The sequence below is a fragment of the Chlamydotis macqueenii genome, chromosome 12 (assembly GCF_036417535.1).
Source record: "Chlamydotis macqueenii isolate bChlMac1 chromosome 12, bChlMac1.mat, whole genome shotgun sequence".
Classification (NCBI taxonomy): Eukaryota; Metazoa; Chordata; class Aves; order Otidiformes; family Otididae; genus Chlamydotis; species Chlamydotis macqueenii.
The window spans coordinates 14,785,416-14,805,570 of record NC_141567.1 but is presented as its reverse complement, the minus strand read 5'-3'; the positions used below and the strand labels follow the sequence as shown (position 1 = coordinate 14,805,570).

At 43.3% G+C, this 20,155-nt stretch overlaps 1 protein-coding gene across 3 annotated transcripts in view; it reads right to left on the bottom strand.

Annotated features, from left to right (window-relative positions):
• ZNF592 (zinc finger protein 592) overlaps positions 1–20,155 on the bottom strand; it is a 38,731-nt gene that overhangs the window by 3,060 nt on the left and 15,516 nt on the right. For 2 of the 3 annotated variants that reach the window (XM_086757061.1, XM_086757062.1), the window contains exons 4-9: positions 13,828–14,006; positions 9,261–9,437; positions 8,542–8,701; positions 5,393–5,671; positions 3,883–3,995; positions 375–510 (exon numbers count right to left, since the gene is read on the bottom strand). In XM_086757061.1, coding sequence (XP_086613187.1) covers positions 375–510; positions 3,883–3,995; positions 5,393–5,671; positions 8,542–8,701; positions 9,261–9,437; positions 13,828–14,006 — 1,044 coding nt within the window. The remainder of the gene's footprint in view (positions 1–374; positions 511–3,882; positions 3,996–5,392; positions 5,672–8,541; positions 8,702–9,260; positions 9,438–13,827; positions 14,007–20,155) is intronic. The other variant, XR_015259876.1, reaches the window with a different exon arrangement.

The following is a 20,155-nucleotide window of genomic DNA, read 5'->3' as shown; positions in this document are numbered from 1 at the left end:
GAAGAGGAAAAATGTACCAGACACATGAACAGAATCAAGCGGAAACCAGGGGTAATAACAAACCTAAATTAGACCTGGTTACAAAGTATATTGAAAAAAGGCCAGCAAAACACAGGGCTACACGTTCAAGGGTATCTTGAAAAAATGCAAGATATGTTGCCCTGGTGCTGCTGCAGCCCAGCTGCGCTTTCAGTTCTGATCCTGTCCAACACTGCCAGGGAGAAGCAAACTGGATGGAATTGAGAGGAGGGGAAGGAAATCTGCCATATGGAGGAAAGGGCTTGACTGCCACAAGGCTGCAGCTCGACATAACACCCCAAGTGAACAGCTACTCGCCAGGTACATTTATTTTTCAATGAAAATATATCAGTTACTTCTGCTGTGTCTCTCTCTGGAGCTTTTGCTTTGGCCATCTGGGATAAGTCTGGGTTTTTGATACCGTGCATGAGGCTGATGTGATTCTCCAGCATGAATGGCTGAGGAAATGTCTGATTTTCATCTGTGCAGTACCTTGGAAATAAAAAAAAAAAAAAAAAAGGAAAAAAAAAAATTATTAGAGGAAATGCCCAGCTGTTTGTTTGATCCAAACAGCTCTTCGTTATGTGCCAAACCAATGGGTATAATTGGAGACAGATGCTGGTGAGTAATGTACTATTAGATTACCAAAATATGCAGCAAATCATCGTTTTAATAATAAAACATTACCCCTGAGAGAAATCTAGAACAGTTTAGTTTACCACAGTAAGCATGAATGAGAATGAAAGTAGGGCACTTCTTATTTACAGTACAGTACTAAATAAACACAGGCACTAGTGGAGATAAGGCCCACAGTGATACATGCTACACCAGCACAAGATAGATAATCAAGATTGAAAAAGCAAGGGAGAAAAACGACTCAGATGAGAAACCTATGCATAGAGGGACCTGTTTTTGAATTGCGTAACACCAAAGAGGCAGAACCAGGTTCTGCACCCAGCGCTCCCAAGCACCAGTGCAGCATCCCATCCACAAGACCACGTGTATCATAACAGACTTAAAATTCTTACGAAACTGCTGAACTTCCAACTTTGGTAACAATAACCTAGGCAGAAGCATTCATGAACGGATTATTTACACAGAACTATTCACGTCAAAACTTGGCAGGATTCAAGAGCTGCCAGAGAGCACGGTTGACATTTCAAAAGGAGATGTGAAGGGGATGTGCCATCTGTTAACCTTCACTCCCGAATGACCGAGGGCTACTGGAAATAAGCACCAGGTCTTGCAGACACAAACCGCTCCCCTGCAGCCTGGTGAAGTGCACAGAGGTCTCCATTAGCAATTGGGAAACTCAAGACTGACTTTGTACTCTTCTGCTGCCTGCCAGCATGACACGAGGAAGGTCCATCAACTACGCATCGACCCCAGCAACGAGGCAAGTGACACCAGACTTCTCTGAAATGCACAAATTGCAGTTGAAATGTAAGCAGCAAGGGATGAAAAGCAACAGAGAGGAGATGAAGTGTCTCTGGGCAACAAAGACATCTCCTAAAATGAGAGAAAATGATTCCTACTGATCTTTCAGTAAGCAGATGGAAATGAAACAACAGTCAGTAATGATGTGAAAATGCAGACGTGCTCATGGAATACTTCTAGTTTTTAACAGGATCCACTTAGATGATAAATCAATATTTAATAACAATGGAATTTTTCTCCCTCATGCAGGAAAGATGAGAGGTTATTAAGTGGTATTTATCAAAAATAAACATGTTGAAGATCAAGCGTTCCAGACAGTTTGTACTTTAGACTTGGAAAATAAGAGCAAGTCCCATAACAATAACCAAGTGAATTATGAAAGAAAATACACAAAACATCAGAATATTTTGCAATTTGTCTTAATTTAGAATTTTTTTCATATGAGCAAAGAAAGATGCTTTCCTAATTTGAATTATTCCAGTGGCACGAGGGTATTCAAGCAAGTCCTCCGTCACTGGTTTCTCACTACAAATTTAACAGAAGGCAGAGAACATAAGCAGGGCAGGGGGAGAAGGGGAAATCACAGCCTGAAATGTTAGAAGCCAGAGGGAGGGCACCTACAGGACAGCATGCTGGAGTCATAAAAATACTCAATTGTCAGATCAATGACAAATTTTACTCATGCTTTATGTGGCAATCCGGGAGCAGAGAGTTACATGAAGTTAAGGGACCAAAGCCCCTGAAGGATAAACAGGTGAGGCTGATAGAAGTGATTTTTAGAACAGCGGTCTGGACAAACTAAGAGGGATTGAAGGGGAGACTGGACAGAAGACCTCAGATCCAAACAAATAGAGGCTGCTGGAGATATTGGAATAAATGTTTCAAGGAAGAGGTTTCATTTGAAGAGTGCTGTGATTTCAGCAAGTCTCCCACTACAATGATTAAAGACAACCACTGTCCAATTAAGACTTCATCAGCAGATTTTAGGAAGGAGCAACTACAAACTTGAGAACTAAACATGACCACAATTCACTTCAATTTGTAGCTGTGTCTTCTCTGCTGTAAATGCAGACCCTTGGCTGAAGCTGTGGATCCACAACTGTGGGTCATTCTGAAAAGTAACAGAAAAACTGGACGCCAGGGCCTTTACAAGCTAATGCATACAAGCAGGCTGGCACGTCCCAGGCTGTTAAGGATTTCTATACTAATCCTTCTTCCCAGCTAGGCCTCATGTTCATTTTGATTCTGATACACTCCACTTTGAAAACATCTGATCCAGAGAGAACAGATTCATACAAACCCGGTGCACATAACTCGAAAGACCATCACCCACAACTTAAAGCAGAATGAATCATACTGGGAGCCAACGTTTCACCTTCTCCATGAGAGCACGGTTACAAGAAATGGAAAGTTTAGAAGTCCTGGCTGAAAAACACGTCAGGAATGTATTCCTGTAAGGCCCCAGTAGTGATGCCAATACTTTATGCATTTACTAAAAGCTATTGTGTCTCAACAGGCAGTCCAAAGAAATAAAGCACATGAGGGACGTACTCTTCAAGACAAGCTTTCAGTAACTTAAGTGCAGTAAAGTGACAGCACGTTCTTCCGAAATACTTGCATTAAACCAAAATTTTAGCTAGAAAAAAAAAAACCCAACCTACATCACTGCAAACTTCCCTCCCAACACAAATGTGCTTTAATTCTGTTTCAGAAGGATGTCTCAGAACAAGGCAGGAAGCAGGTCTGCACGGTCACTCAGTGTACACCTATTCTGCAACAGCAGATGACATCACAACAGTGGTAGAGACAGTTTTGTAAACACTGGGCTTTGTCCTGGACTGAGACTGTATTCACAGTCACCAGCAATGATTTTCATGCACTGCTGATTTACATAGCTCATCTGAAGTCTTTAAATCCATTTTCCAACTTTGAGATCCATCTTCCCAAGTAAATCCAGCAGGCTTAATTCTCCATTGCCCTTCAGCTTGTGCAGTCAGTTCTGCCTGTGTAAAGTGGCGGCAAAACCTAGTGTTCTGATTCATTAGGATTGTACACACTTTTTCTACCATTTTTCCAAAGGGAAGGCACAAGAGTGATGCAGGACTACACCAACCACAAAGCAGTGAAAGATCAGCCCAATATTTTATTGGCTGTTCACAAGGGTGCGCAGTATAATTCTCATTTTGAACCTGCAGATCTCAAATTAAACCTTACCCTAAGTTTCCAAAGGGCATTTGCAGTCAAAAGCAAGGGCTTATTTTAGCCAACAAGTCTCTCATATCTAACATATTCTTCATCTCACTCTCCCTCAGTAACTTACAGCCTGGAGTAGATAGGAGCAGACAGGCTCTATTACAAAGGGCTTCCAAACTTGAAGGATTTGGCTGTGGTTGAAAACAAATTTGAAAAGTGGTGTTCAGTACGTACCAGCAAGTATAAACTTTCTTTGCTGTGTCGTGATTATTGCGGATGTGTCTACGTAGACTGTTGGAGGCATTAAATGAGCGTTCACACTGTCGGCAGGGATATCTCTTCATAGACTAGCAGAAGAACAGAAATATCTTTTAATAACAGGGTGATGGAAGGCACTGACTGGATTTTAACATTCCCATGCTCTTCATCTGGACCTTACCTCTCAGGTGCAAAAAATCCCTCTTCCACTGACAAAGATCACTGAGATTTTGGGGTCCCACTTATACTCAGCCCAACAGTTGGTTAATACCAGCCCCAGTCTTATAAAAATCAGGAACAGTTGAAGCACATGCTTGATTTTTTTTTTAATAGGAATTGCATTAGCTGCTTCTCCTGAGGGGTCATTTCACTACAGGACCCTCTGCAGAATTAATTCAGTGGAAGGTCCTTTCTGCCCCAGAAGGCAGGACGCCAGTGAAGTAGAAGTCCACTTACCCTTCTGTCTCCTCATAATTCAGCACAATAAAAGGGCAAGATGTTAAAGAGCATCACACAGTCCCACTTGTTATCCACTTATGATATCCACGTCCCCCTACGCAACTCTGCCCCGTAACTGTCCTCCTTTTCCTAGAGTCCTTCCTATAACCTGCATGCATTCCTTTTAAAATCTTCTTAGACTTGTTTAATGAATACATCTATGTACCAAACTTAAACATTTCGCAAATTTCCTACTTGTCTAGAATTCAAATGGGAAAATCCAGCATTCTCACCCTGCCCTCATCTTCTTCTCTTGATACTTAACAAATGGGCAATCCAGCACTCCCCAAGTCAGGCTAGAAGCAATCAAAAGATATGATCCAGATTTCCACAGTCTCTGCTTATGGGACTTGAGAAGGGTGACTCAGTAAGCCAGACAAAAAGTCCTGATGCCAAAGTACTAAGAAATCTGGCTGCACACATTTTGGCCTAAGTTCTGCCAGCAAGCAAGGATTAGCTTGACAGAAGTAGGTCAAAGCAACTCAAGGCTTGAGCTAGATGAAGCCACAAAATTAAGATTTACAGTTCTTCTAATGACAGCTCTGGATTCTGCATGATTCTGTTACTCTTCCCCAATTATATGTAGTGATACCTACCAACAATACAACATCATGTAGAGGAACTGTATGTCCTTCTGTAACTTTCAGTGTCGATAGTTTAGATCAGACTTTTGAACTAGCAACTGGAAAAGACATGAATTTCCATCCACTTACCCAGATGAGCCGAAGAGGAAGCCTGACATTAGACGCAGTGGAAGAAGGAACAGCACAGAGGATGAGGTATGCAGGTTGTAGAGTATACGACCAAGGACAGAAAGTGTGCTTACAACAGGCTACATCATTTGTTTTTGTCCTGGCCCTGAGCTTATTGCTCAGTGAGCTGGCAAACAGATTCTCAGTTTCTTTTTGCCCCAAATATTAATGATTAACAGACTCTTTTGCTAAAAATATCTTGTTACCTAGTTGAAGCATTTAATTTGAGTCCTTACCCTTCCATGATTTCTCTTCATGTGGGACACATAAGTTTCGCGATCAGGGACCCACTGTGAACATTCCTTGCAAGTCCAACCAGTTCTTCTCAGTCTCGACTTGGATTCAGGATTGTATCCTTCCACCCTCATGTCCTTCCTCAGTAGAGAGGAGTGGGAAGTCCCATTGGCTACCGACAGCTCCTTTGGTGGGGTATGAACCTGGTTCCTTGATGCCTTCTCAGACTTCTGTCGAAAGTTTGAGAGCTCCTCAGGATTTTGGGGGACTCCATGAACACCCTGGATAACAGTAATAATGGAATCAAACATAACATTTCAATGTAATTCACATTATGCACCTGTATTTATAAACAAGGAACATTTACTATTTAAGTACAAAATTTAAGTCCCCCACCCCCCAAAACAATATGTTGATGTCTTGCTCCCGCATATCTTCCCATATACCCTTGAACCTAGTGCAGTGCTTTCCCCAGCAAGATATTTTCCCAAGAAGCTTCTATTTATGTTTCCTGTGTGACAAGAGCAGCTCCCTGGTGCTGCCTGTTTAACATTCTGGATGAGCTCTGAGAACTCTGGTTAAACAGGGAAGATGTAATGGAAGAGAAATGTTAATTGTCATTATTTCAATTGCTATTATTTCAAGCTTTGGTAAGCTCTGAATGAAATGTGTGCTGTTATCTTGGGGGCTCCAAAGCTGCTTCATCTTTGCTCAAGGGACGGGAAGAGACAATCTCTCGGTTCCTCCAACCCTACTTCCTTCAACTCCACACCGTCTACTGCTATTTACATTTTCATGGTTCAAAACTTTGCTCCTGACAAATAAAAGCAAGCAGAAATCCAGAAACCAGCCTTATAAGGAATATGTCTCCAGGCTCTTTGGTTGTTCACCAGGCCAAAATCCAAAGTCCCCCAAAAAGTTATTTTAACAAAGAAAATTGAACATAAGGAAAATAATCCAGAAACTAAGAGCTGTGGGAAAGAAAAGCAAATAAAATAGCAACATACCAAAGAAACCTCAAGAAACTCCCCTAGGAGCAACAACAGTTCATCCACACAAAAGGATAATTTAGAGGTTTAATTGTGCACAGTAATTAATAATGGGTAAAGTTTCAACACACGAAGGCCCCAGGCCTTTGGAAGCCTTTTTGTGGGCTAGACACCAAACAAACTTCAAAACACAAGGTCTCATCTGAGAAACCTGCGTGCTTTGCACCTGATCCAGCTGCTGTCTGCAGCAGCTCTTTCACCCAATGGCAGGGCAATGACAGCCGTGCTCCACAGCACTGCCAGCTGTTTGAGGTAACACGAGCACTTCACCTTTCTCCCCATCTGGAAATCCCAAGAGTGTTTTATGAGCAAAGAGTACATTAGTACCCATCACTCCGTTCCTCCTGTGATTACACCACCGGAAGGGAAAAAAAAAAAAACAAGCACAGAAAAATGAACTGACTTCTCTGCAGAATCAATAACAGGAACCAGACCTTCTAACTCCTACTCTTACACTTTAACAACGGAAAGCCAGGGAAGATAAGAAAGCACACTATTTCTTTATTTTGCATGTAGGCACAAATTAGACAGCACCTCCTATAAACTCTATATCGCATCAAGGAGTGGGATCTGATAAGAGAGGAGATGGGTTAGTGCAATTATTACCTGGCCACAGCCAAAAAGCCTTCTTCAATTACCATCTCAAAGACCTGTTGATGGCCAAATACAGCCTCGCTGTTAACAGACAAAAGTTTCTGTAGTGGAGAAGTCAGGGTGCTGGTACACAAACTGCTGCAGGCAGGTCCCTGGGGATGGGATTTGCACATGAGCCGCAACAAATCCGTACCTCAACTCAAACCACCTTTTAGCACTGGAGTTGAATGTCTCTTTGAAGGTCCCACCCTTAATCTCAACTCTATTTTCCTGGCTATAATACAGGAAGATTAGCAATCATCAGCTTCACAGGAAGGCGTCAAATTTTAATTCATTACTGCATGCAAAGCATTGCCAGATTTGCAAGTTAAAGGCATGGGGGAGAGAGCAACGAAGTAGTTCTGAATGGGTTTTGCTTTTAGGAGTGAGCTAACGAATCTTCTTGCTTTTTAAGCGTAAGTATAAACAAAATAAGTCACTGATTAAAAAAATGATGTCACTTTATTTCTAATCAAAGGGAATATGACTTTGCAAGCTCTTTCTTCAGAATGCCACCACAAAATCTTCTGAGAGGATTTCCACAGCAGTGTTGTTAGACCCTGTACACAGAAACATACCGCCTAAGACACAGAAAAATGCCTCGCTCACACATTCACGGGATAATCAGGTCTGCAGGTCCTCACATGCATCCTGCTAGAAACTGCCACCACATGGACAATAACTGGCCTCTCATATGTACAAAAGAGCGATGAATGATAGTGAGATTATTGCAGTGCCTATTGCAAAGTGAGCAGTTACTGAGGGAGGGCAGGTTCGAAGCACTCTCCGGACCACCATTTCCACCAAGTTTTGGGGTTGCACACAACTATCTATTTCAGATCATCTTCTGGAGCAGCCTGAGTGGTACCAGTGTGGACACAGACAACAAGGGGGTCCCACCTCTGGAAGGCTGGTACCTCCAGGGCAATCACTTCTGCCTCTGTCACTGCCCCCTCTTGCAATCTGGCATGGCTCTGTAGACAAGTGGAGCAGGCAGGGAACCGGCGTGTTAAATGCCACGCAGCTGCAATAGGCGCAAAGCTCTCTAGGTGAGCACCCAAAAGAGGGAGAGTCAGCTTTCATTATATAAATTGAGTAACACTGTGGGCAGAGAATACTTCTCCCTGTCTCCCAACCAAAGATACAGCTCTCGCCCTAGTTTAATCAGTTCCTTGGGTTTAATATGGAACAGTTAAAAATAAAAAAGATTTATCTGTAGAAAACAAGTCTTTGTCATAAGGTTAAGTTACATATAGATGAGAGTAACTGCCTGCATTATTACCAGCTAACACAAAAGGCTTCACTCATATTTCCAGATAACAGTGCAACTCACTGTACTCTATTTTTCCACTAATACATTGCTCAAGAACCTTCCACTTCTTCAACCAATTTCTTTACATGCGTGATGTAAATCCTCTGTGAACTCAAAAAACAGGACCTCCTATCAACACGTGGTAGGAGTTACCTACCTTAACGTGCTGCATTAACTGCTGTTTCTGCATATACACCAGCTGACACTGCGGGCACTTAAACACTCCCACTAACAACTTGTTGGTGTTCTGCTGGAAGTGCTCTTGGAGCAGCTTCTTCTTGTTAAAGACCGTCTCGCAGGAGCATTTGTAGATCACCCTGGAACAAGTGAAAAAAGTAAACTCAGTCTCTCTCCATTAGTTGTCTTAAGAAGACAGTGGAAAAAGTTATCTCAGATGAACTTCTGAGGAGGGCTGTGCTTTCACTGCATTGTCAACACACACCCACGTGGACAACTGAACCATTAACTCAACTGGGAAGAACAACAAAATGCCTCAGGCACACACCACAGCTTTCTAAAAATAAGTTACTTGTATGCATATGCATAACGACCTCAGTGTGCCTGTCGGGGTGTGTGTATGTGCACACGAGTGTGCACGCATGTGCCCTTGGTGCCATCTACCAAGAGGTGCCACTGTGGGTCCTGCTGGACAAAGAGGCAACACTTAAGTTCTTTTTATGGATATTCACCTCTTCCCTGCCCAAACTCCACTCCTACCCAGCAGAGCACATTCATACCAAGGAGAGCACGCTCTCACTAAGAATAGACCCCCTCGTATGAGGACAGAAACCAAAACCAGAAAAAAATTGGGAGGGAAAGGAGGAATCCTGGAGCTACCCAGCAAAGGAGAAGAAGAGATAAAGCCAAAATACTTACTGAGTAGTCTTGTGAGGCTCTGCTGGGTGCTGGCTGGTCATGTGAGCTGTGGTGGTGTCGGCCGACTTGAAGGCCATTGGGCAAAAAGAACACTTGTGGAAGACTTCGCAGTGTTTCTCGTGGATGTGCACTTTCAGCATGGCGAGAGTCATGAAGACGACTCCACAATGGATGCACCTGGGGGATGCACAAAGAAAGAGCCGAGTTACAGCCTGCAGAGCGGTGCAGATGGAGGCAAGCACCAAGCTACAGTGAATCCTCACTGAGCCTCTTCAATAGCAATGTGGAAGAGTCAAGGAGGAATATGATACAGGAATTCACAAGCTGGGTGTAATTTCATAACTAGATGTTAGCAATAAGCAAATAAGATCTATAAAATAAGGCTTCAGAGACTAAAACAACCCAGAAAGAATAAAGGAAGATGTGGTTCAGCAAAATGACAGCCCTGTGAAAGACAGTTCCGCCACAGGCACAAGTGAAGAACTAAACTAAAAGTATCTGATGAGATCTCCGGGTAGCAATAAGCAGCATAAACATCAGTTAGTTCCCAGTACAAAATAAAAAGAATATTCAGCTAGGAAATTTTCAGTAACCCTGTAACAATTGCTTCTTATACTCTACTAAGCACTAGAAAATAATGACAGCAGCAGCACAGATACTGAAAACAGCAACAGAAACACCCAAGGAACTGATTAAGCTCATTAAAATCATTCAGACACAGATGTTGTCTGGAAAGTGCTTGTCTGGGAGCTGCATAGATGCTCTGGGAGGAAAGAGAGGAAAAAGCAGAGATTACACGTGGAGCCAGAGGAAGCTCAGCAGCTGAAAACATAGACCTGGGGCCAGGAGGAGAGTCAGTCACCCCGCGTGTCCCAGCCTGCCTCTCCTCCCAGCGCGTGCCTGCGACAGGCCTTGCCTGATACACCCCCGAGATGGCAACAACCGGCAGCCTTGCTATATTTAACTTTACTGCTCCTCCCGAGAACCCACCCGCCTGCTGTGCTCCCAGATAAGCCACACACCAGCACTGCAAGGGCACATGAGGATGCAGACACCTGCCCTCGCCTGCCCCGGCCACACCAGACGCAGGGTTTATCATCCCCATAGGAGCACCTACGCTGAACCGGGACCAGAGTAGCCTCTCCTAAGAAGATTCAATCAAAATGAATAACCACAGATCTCCGCTTAAGCCCATGCTGCATGTATGGACCATTACAGCAGAGGAGCTCAGCCGGGCAATCCAGGGCACCAACGCTTGTGCCAGTGGGATGTGAGAGACATACAAGGGATAACTTCCTCCAGTGAGCGTAGAGTTAAGTCACCTCATAAATATATTTTTTCCTTCATTCTGAAGTCTGCAGTTTGCCTGTGGTGCTACTAGGCTTTGTGTGCTCGGCAGTGCCGTGGCACGGACGCTGCTGTCGCAGATGGACCCCAGCTACTGAGCAACTGGAAGAGCTCCAAGCCTCTATCAAAACCAAACAAGCCGCTAGATTATCCTTCCCTCCAAACGAGCCTCCCAACAGCGTTTAGGAAGCGAGCCTGCGCTTTGAAGCTACACTTCAAAAGATCGTTAGGCAGAAGCCAGCTTGAAGGAGCCAAACCCTCTCCCCTGAAAATATACACAGAAACGCTATTTTCTTAAATTTAGAGAGGGAAGCAGTGACAACAGCTGGTGTCATTTTTAGGGAAGCATGAAAACATTCTGCTTAGGTAGCTCTGTCTTCAAGCCTAATCCTCATTCATGTGAGACGGGGAGAGAGACTTTCTAGTATAGTAACACCAGGAACTGTGTTATCATGGAAGAATAAATTCCCCCAGTAAAAATGGAAGAACAAATGCTAATCCTGACAGTAAGGTCTGGCTGGTACATCCAGGAATATCCGACAGGCTTCTTCCACAAACACTCCCCAAAATAGTAAGAGATGGTGCTGCATTACGCTTCATTTTGGTAAGTACTTCACTTAGAATCAGGGATGAAATAAGTACTCAGGGTCAAATGATCACAAGTTAATTTAATTTACAGTAAATGGAAGTTTAAACAACAGCCACTTACTCTGTAATCAAGAATCCCAGTGCCAGAAGGATGAAGTTTGATAAAGTAAACTAATTAGCAGAACAAAGTGGATGGAGGATGTCAGAGGCTTGCCATGTAATTTCTGCAAATTGCAAATTTTGCTATCATCTCCACCCTTGCTGGGGGAATAATTTGCAAGAGAAGATTCTCAGATAGCCTCAGGATAAGGAGGGGTGGCGTAAAAGTCTTGGAAAGCATCGTGTGAGAGAAGATAAAGCTACAAGATGTTGTCTTAACCCTCTGAACATTTCCTATGCCGTCACCTTCCAGCCCCTCAACTCTTCAGATGGCAATGAGCAGGAAAACGGGTGCCACGTCAGTGGGACAGCTGGAAAGTGCTTGGAAAAAGTGGGGAGGTGACACTTGGAGCCAAGTGGAAAGGAGCATTTAGGACAGGCTTGCTGATTTTAATTTTTAACTGCAGAAGACCTTTCTTATTTTCAGCGTAAGTATTAGCCATGACCCAAATAAAACAATCTTACTCCAAACTTAACTGAATGCACTATGGTATTAGCAGAAAAGGAGACAGAATAAGGACTGATTACAGAAACAAAACCAAACTTACGCATCAGAAATTCAAGAAAAATAGGGATATAGTGAGAAGCAGCAAAAGTCAAGCTGATCCTGGGAAGGATTTAAAAGAACTCCTTGGCTTTTCAGCTCTGCGAGTAACAAAAGTGAAAGAAAAGAAGTAAAGTCGCTATGTGACCACAGGGCAGATGCCACAGATTATCTAGATACAGTTCTGCAGCTAAAATCTGTTTCTTCTGTTTTCAACAAGGCCAACGACATCAACTCTGCAGCAGAGACAGGCAGGATAACAAGGATGGCACAGCCAGAAGTTCACTCGTCTGGTGGACTCAGTTTTCACAGATGAGCTTGAGCAGATGCGAATTAGAGAAGTTAAAGAAATTTAGCTTCTAGAGAAGCTGGGTAAAGCTAAAAAATCTAAAGTATCATTCTTGAGCTATGTTTTGGTTTAGATCTTCATTAGTGTCCCTGGCACAGAAAACTGATATTTGCTCATGACATCTGCAGACGGATGGAAGATCTTGTTGCTGACAAGGATTAAAGCACCATAAAGATATTGCTGGAATATGACTGGAATGAATAATGTTTTTGAAGAATGCCAGGTCATACACTTAAGAGTCAGGACCAAGCTCCGCTGTTCCCTGCGAGCCCATCTGTTGGAAACAGAGGAGAAAGAACTCGCACTGGATCACTGCTAGAACCCTGAGCTTCCTACGTAACGCAGCTCAGGCCAGCGTAACTCTGTGACACATTAGTGATCGAGGAGGCATCAATGGGGATGGGGATGCTGCACAAGCAGCTCAGGTGATGAAGTTCTGCCTTGCATTTGGGATTCTCAGGTGCCAGTAAAGTCCAAAGAACTGCACCAACCCTGTGGTAAGTTTTCTGACACCTACTCCATTCCCATTTTTCCATCTTATGGAAAAAAAATATTTTCCCAGCTTTACTCCTTCTTTCAAATTAAATCATTTTTCAAACAGCCTGAGTATCACAGCCATTTAATTTGCAATGGAATTAGTTCTTTGTTGTGGGCTGCGCCCCCTCAAATCAGATCCCACATGAAAAACCTTATCTGTATATAATTAAATTCAGAATCGGTTTGTTATGTGTCTCTTGTCTTCACAGCTGAAAGAAAAAGCCCTGGAAAACCTAAGTGTGACTTCAGAACAAACCACACAGTGGAGGCTTCCTGAATTTGCAGACATCTTAAAAGAACAGCTCCAAGAGCAGAAATTGCCCTATTCATTTTAAATCTCAAAGCATTTAACGGCAATCGGAGAAAAAAACATGTCTTTTCTCCAACCAAATTGATTGCTTTAATAAAAGACATTACTTTTCCTTACAAGCCTTTCCTCCTTGGCATGTTTAGATCACCTCAGCTGCAGCACTGCTCTTAAGACATGGATCATTTGCTTGGGAGATGATACTAGCTGACCTTTTAAGATTCCTTGAAGTTATGTTTTTTTGCACATATACACCACTACATCCAGAACCTTGTGAGCCTTCCTCTAGCTGTCTCAGTTCAGAAGAAGTGTTTGGAGAATTGTAGGGGCATACAAGAAAATAATTTATGCCCTACTCATGAAGGCACACATCCTTCAGTCCATTATAACTGACGTGAACGCAAGTTCAAACCTTAAAGAGATTGACAGGATTAAGATCTGCAATCTTTTTGCTGTAAATATCAATCCTGAGACACCCATCTGCAACTTGAAGTCAACACAAGTGTCTTTCAGCTTAAAGCTGCCTCAAAATCATTTCTGCTTTCAGAAACCTCCTCTTAAATCCATTTAGTAATTCCCCATTTCAAACGTGTTTTGTCATGCAGAAAACCATGCCAGGCCCGGGCTACATCCTCTTTCGTTTCTGCTGTAAGGAAGACACATTTCCAAAGATCTAAATCCCGGTTTCCCATTCCCTCTCTCCATCTCGGCACAGACCCTCTGGAACCACACAAACCTGAATCCGACTTTGCGGGAGTAATGCAGGCAGTTCTCCTTGACGTGAGTCTGGAAGTAGGCGGAGCGGCAGACGGCTCCGCACTCCGGGCAGCAGTATGGAGACTTATGAGCATGGATCCTCTGATGAGCACAGTAACTGCACTGGTTGGGCAGCATCATCTGGCACACTTGACACGTCTGATGAAAGAAAAGTCACACTAGTCAGTTATTCTCTATTTATTTTTTTTTTCTCTGCATAATTCACCCTAGAAAACTTTCAGGTTTAGAGGAAGTTCCAGCACATTCCTCTAGTATTAGCATTAACTCTACGAAGCCCTTCGGCGAGCCTCCTTATCATCCTTTTCCACAACAATCCTAACAGCTTCCACCATTAGCATTCCCAATGACAATATCTACTCTTAAACCATGTCCCCTGTGGTTTTTTTCCTATTTTCCCCCTAAAAAATGAAAACAAAATCTTTCACCTCTTAGCTCTGAAGATGCTCTGCTTGGTCACTGCTTTCATTTCAGCATTAATGCACTTGAGAAGTAAAGAACTTCTCTCAACAAGCCTCAACCCTGCACCAAAATCACCCCCAAAAAGCAGGAAAACTTCATTATACTCCAACTCGGAACCCTTACTGCTGAACGCAGTGCAGTCCTGACGTGCAGCAGCCTTCCCCACCAAACACACAGTTGTGTCTCTTGCAAAATTTTTTTGGACCAGATGAAATCTGAACTTTCAAAGACCACAAACCACGTGTACTATGATACCCTTATAGAAACTTCTTGACAACCAGAAATGATGCAATGACTCTTTCTCTCCCTGTTTTTGCACCCTTTATGAAATCTTTTTGGTTTTTTTGTTACCCTTAGAAGAACCACACTCACTATCAACACAGCTTTGCAGAAGAAGTATAATTTACTTGACATGTCAAGTTTTTTATGTGGATGTATTGTCCCAGTTCCAAGAGCTGTCAAACCTCTGCTCCCTTTCACAGGTGTTTTAACTCTTCTGCATTCCTTCAATGCCCAGGAGCAGCTACTCATCCTCTGCAGGGTGCACATTACTTGATGCCTAAGCAGAGAAGAAGGAGCAGATACCAGCCCTCCAGGCCTGAATCCTCTAGGAGCTCAGACTCTCTTCTGTCATTAACAAACCCATGCAAAATTACCCCTCTGGACCTAACTCTAGCTTAAGAATGAACTAGAGCAAGAAGTTAATTATGGATTATCAAATCAGGTAATTCAACTACATCATTTCTTCCGCTACGGTTAAAGGTTATGGGGCTCATTCGATCAGAGATGGTGAGAAGTTGTACCAGAGGTCAAGCAAAGCTTTTAATGTATGGGCCCACACAGATGGACCAAACCAAGCCCTGCAGGCTTCACTGCTGGCAACCAGGGTAGAAATCCAGGATAGAAGCCCCTAAATCTGACAAAAAAAAAAAATCAAGGGCCAACTCCATTTTCTATATCATTGCTATTTCACGCAGCAACTCTGTGATGCTCCACTATATAACATCCATCAAGGAATTGTCCAAAACACTGCAGGTAATAGAAAACATAATTTATAATAAAATGCAAAGCCATGACAAATCTGAAAAGGTTTGGGGTGGGGGGAGGAGGGAAAAAAATTAGGCTCTCAAAGGAGGAAGCCGCAGAAATTGCCAAACACATCAAAAGCCTCAGACACATGATCTGAGACATGTCGCAACCTAAGCTGAGGGGACAAAAGGTTTCCCCAGGAAAGAGAGAAATGAGTGGAAGAAGTTGTATTGCAGGACCCAAATGCAACTGAAATAAATTCAGGAGTATTTCAGTCCTTCCTCAAATGCTGGAGAAGCCCCCTGATGTCAGCAAAGAATAACAGCACTGCTGAGCCATGGTCTGAGCCATGAAACATAAACAGGAATGGGAAAATGGGAAACAGAAATGCCCCAGGACCTCCGCGAGAAGCTGAGCAGGACCGTAAATTCTCCAAAGCTCTCTCAAATCTCCAAAGAAGAGCCATGAGAAGAAATTAATTTTCAGGGCAGTTTTATTGTCTTTTATGGCACTTTTTTCTAACCAGGTTTTGATTTGCTACAGGAAATGTAACTTTTTGGCATTGCTAAAACAGGACTCCTCTTGCTTTGACGCCACCTAGTATTTAAAGCAGAGTCAGCACAAACACAAGCAGAAAGCACCTTTGCCCTTGTAGCTTAGTGAGGATCCTGCCTTATCAAAGCCAATTCAGCCTCGATTTTAAGGCAGCAAAGAGGCAGTCTGGGGCTCAGCTCTTCCTCCCCGGCATGCTACATCCACCGCTCCCAAAGGCTCCCTTGGCACCCTGGCAACCAGCACATGCTAAAAACCTCAGTTTTCACTGATGTGTGTGCCTGTGCTGGATCTAAAATACACCAAAATCACCTGAGATTTAATGGGCTCCATGCCTGGGCGCTGCCTGGGGATGTGCAGGCTATGGCAGAAGATCTGCGAGCTCCCATCACCTCCCTCGTTCCATGAAAGCCTCAGCGGGGACCAAAATACGCTAACGTAGGTCAGAAAAGTGTGGGAGACAGCTAGCAAGAGGCATCAAAACCAGTGGTTATCTTCTTCAGGCTCTGCAAGAGCAGGAAGCCTGCCAGAGAGTGCGTAAACATGATATGGGAATAAAAAGCAAGACTCGGTGAGGATAAGGCTAAATGAATTTATTGCGTCTGCAGACGCCGGGGAAGAAGCTGGAAGGATTCCCACGCTGACACCACGCTCTGCAGGGGGGGCACAGAAAAACCAGCCCAAGCCTCCGAGTTCAGATTGTCTCGCGGAAGAGACAAGAAGGGAGTAAACAGACAAAATGAAAAGCAATGAGTCACAAGGATAAATCAGTAAGAATAAGGAAAACTGTCATCTTCAACCAGCATTACTTCTGTACTTGGGAAAAGTCAAAACAGCTTCTCCCTTCCTGCTTCACGAACCCATCCAAGCTCTCCAGAGGAGTCAACAACCACGTGGGTACGGAAGATGCAGATGGGTCAGGGTACCTGGATTTCCAAAGTGGTTTTGCAACAGCCTTCACTAAAGGATTTAAGGAAACTAAGCTGCCCTGGCATAAGACAGGAAGGTTTTTACATGGATAAGTAAGTAGAAGAAAGGAATAAACAGTCAGTTCTTCGATGGAGGAAGTTCCGCTGGGATTTGGGCTCTTCAAAATACGTTCAAAGTATCTGAGAAAGGGAAACAAGCAGTGAAACAGCAAAGACTGATGATCACAACCCAGTAACTCAGCACGTTACAGATAAGGGCTGACCACAAAGAACTGCAAAATGACTGCATGGGACTGAGTGACCCGGTGATAAGACAGCAGGTTATATTTATCTATGGAATCAAGAAAGGAATACAGTAGAGCTAAAAAAAGTTCAGTAGATGGAAAAAATTATAACCAGCATCTTTATGCTCATGCTTATCCTTTTGTTAACAGGAGGCCAGAAATCCTGCCCAGGGGTACTGAGGAGGGTCCGCTCACCCATTTTGCACCAGGAGCTGCTGTGTTTATCAGGAGCAAAGAGGCAGCCACGTGCGGGCTCCCCCACTGAAGGTTTCATCTTGGAGACGGAGTGGCTTTTTCTTTTGCAACTCTTCTGCTCTGTATGAGAAATTGTAACTTGGTTCCAGATGTCACATTTTTATCTCTCTCCTAGTTTTCCATGACTTTTCAAAGAAGTCTGGCAGCAATTTGAGACATTCATTAGTCAGTTATTTCTAAAGCATGTTACCAGGATATGATTTTGAGTTGTGTAATGTCTGTGTTTTTCATATACTCCCATAACCTACACTTTAATCAAGAGTTATTTAAGACAAGTTTTCTTTAATTCAGGCTTGCCTGCCACATTTCATTTGGGCTTTTCTTCCAGAAGTCATATTAACAGACACACAAATGCTCAGAAGCTCAGCCATTTCAGAACACTTGATTTTATTCCCATTTTTACTTATTAGCTTCTTCAGAAGGGGAAAAAAAAAATTCTGACTGAAGTAGAATGAAGGTTGAGAAAACATGTCACTCCAAAAAAGTTCATCTATTAAACCCAACCCGGTGGCCACAGAGGCGTTTGCAAATCAGTAAATTCATATATAACATACAGTTTTGCTCTGCAAAGTACCTGCGTAGAGGCAGCACCGTTAACCCTTCTGTTTCACTGAAAGGACTGACTGCACAGCTCTGTGTCACATCTGACCCATTCATGAGCATGTTTTCTTCTAACGGCCAGCCGTGCAAAGCACGCCAGATCAGAGTCAGAACAAGCTCCCATCTTCTCACATAGGCAGCACTGCAAAATTCCTACGGCCCATTTTCTTGCTCAGACAAAGCCTGTGAGCAACGAGGGCACGATCCCACCAAGGCACCACAGAAAGATGAACCTGGGGCACAAAACTCTTTGCTTTCACTTACTCCCAATGTGCAAGCGGAAAGGGAACTGGCTTCAGCACAAGCAAAGAAACTTTACACCAGTTTTGAAGTCTCTTTGCTGTCATAGAGTTAGGTGATGTTGATGAAGTTCTCATCTATTTAAGAGAGCCCTCAGACTATGAGAGTCCTCCTTGATATGATCATCATGTAGCTTCAGCTTCAGCTAAAAACACAGGATGGGATCAGGGCTATGAAAGAGGAAAAGAGTTATAAGTCTAATGATCTCTACATTTAAAAAAAAAATATTCTAAGGACTCAAAGTGAAACAGTTAGAGGGGAACAGAAATTATATTTTCAGAATGCATATGTTTTAAACACTGCTTGTCCTTTACATATTAAAACCAAAAATCCCCCATCAGTGGTGCCCCAAAGCCCCAGTTCTTCCCAGTTCCAGCCTTCTGTGAGCTTTAATTTTTCTACTTTAGGCAGAGCTGCAGGAGCAGCTGATACTTCTGGCAGCTGAGGGATCACAGGCAGTTAGAGATTAGCAGGATGCTTCTGCTATAAAAAAAATTAGCAGCAAATTACTACTGAAAGTTAACCTTTAACTTCACATTAGCTTTCACTTACTGCCTCAGTGGGGTAAATGCCAGCAACCTGCATCCTTCAGTGTAGACGCTCCAGTGTGCAGCTGTGTGATGCGCTGGCTTGGGCACAGCTGGTCTCAACACCTTCATCTCTGCAACTCCGTGCTCCCCTTCCCCACCTCCCACCAGTACGACTGTTTGCTGGGCCACGCTACAGTCAAGATCCAGACGCCTGGAGGATTATTTTTAACTTGGTTTATTTCAACAATCCAGTTTACAATGCTGCTACACAAAATTTTACCAACATGAGCAGAAGTGGCGAGCAGAAAAATTCTTTCAACTACACTGTGCTCCTCCTCAGGCTCTCCTTAAATGAATAGGCACCATCACATTAGCATGTTCGACTTATAGATGAAAAAACCCCTACAATAGAAACTCAAGATTATTAATTTTAAGAAGAAAAATCTAGAACCCAACTGATCTGCTAAAACCAGTGCGTTCAGGTTCCAGTGACAGAACACGTGTCAAGTCCAGCCCTAAAGTGGTCATTTTACCCTAAATAACTCCTATACACTCATACACTGTCATACCCAAGCACAGCAAAGATATTTTTATTTCCTTTGTTACAGTCGCCTGTTTTGAGAGCCAGTGCCACTGAGGGAGTGTGCTTGGCCTTCAGCCTAAAGGACACAACCACAAGACACCCTTCAATCCAAAACATCTCCCATCCATCCTTTCTTCTGCTAACTCCAGCTTACTCACATCTTTTCATCCTCAGCCTCATCGTTGCATTCCACCTGCTCCTGTTGACCTTGTTCACTCTCCTTTCTCGCTCACTGCCCAACGCTCCCAAACCTAGTACCCTCCTCAGGTCTTCACCACGACTCCTACACACACAACTCAATCATCCCAAGACACCAGGGTGCTTAAGCCTCAATAAAATAAGGCACTTGACTAAAACCTTACTCCCTGGAAATTAAAGCTGTTCAATAAACACAAACTACATTTTTGTGTATGTGGAAAAATCCCTGGTTAAAGCGTCAATGTAGACCTGGAAACTTGACAGTTTTAGGAAACAAAGTGCAATTGCAATGGAAAACAACGCTAGTATCATAGATCTTGGACAATGTTGCACCAAATAAGCTTAGTTCTGAATTTTCTCAGTCTGTAGCTCTTTTCTCTTTATGATCTCAGCTGTAATTTCAAGAATTTCACTTTCTACATCTTTTCTTCTGACCCACTGTACTGGGTTTACATGGCAAGGTTTTGGTAGTGGGGGGCTGCAGGGGCGGCCTCTGTGAGAAGATGCCCCATGTTGGACAGAACCGGCTCCAGCCAGCTCCAAGATGGACCTGTTGCTGGTGAACATG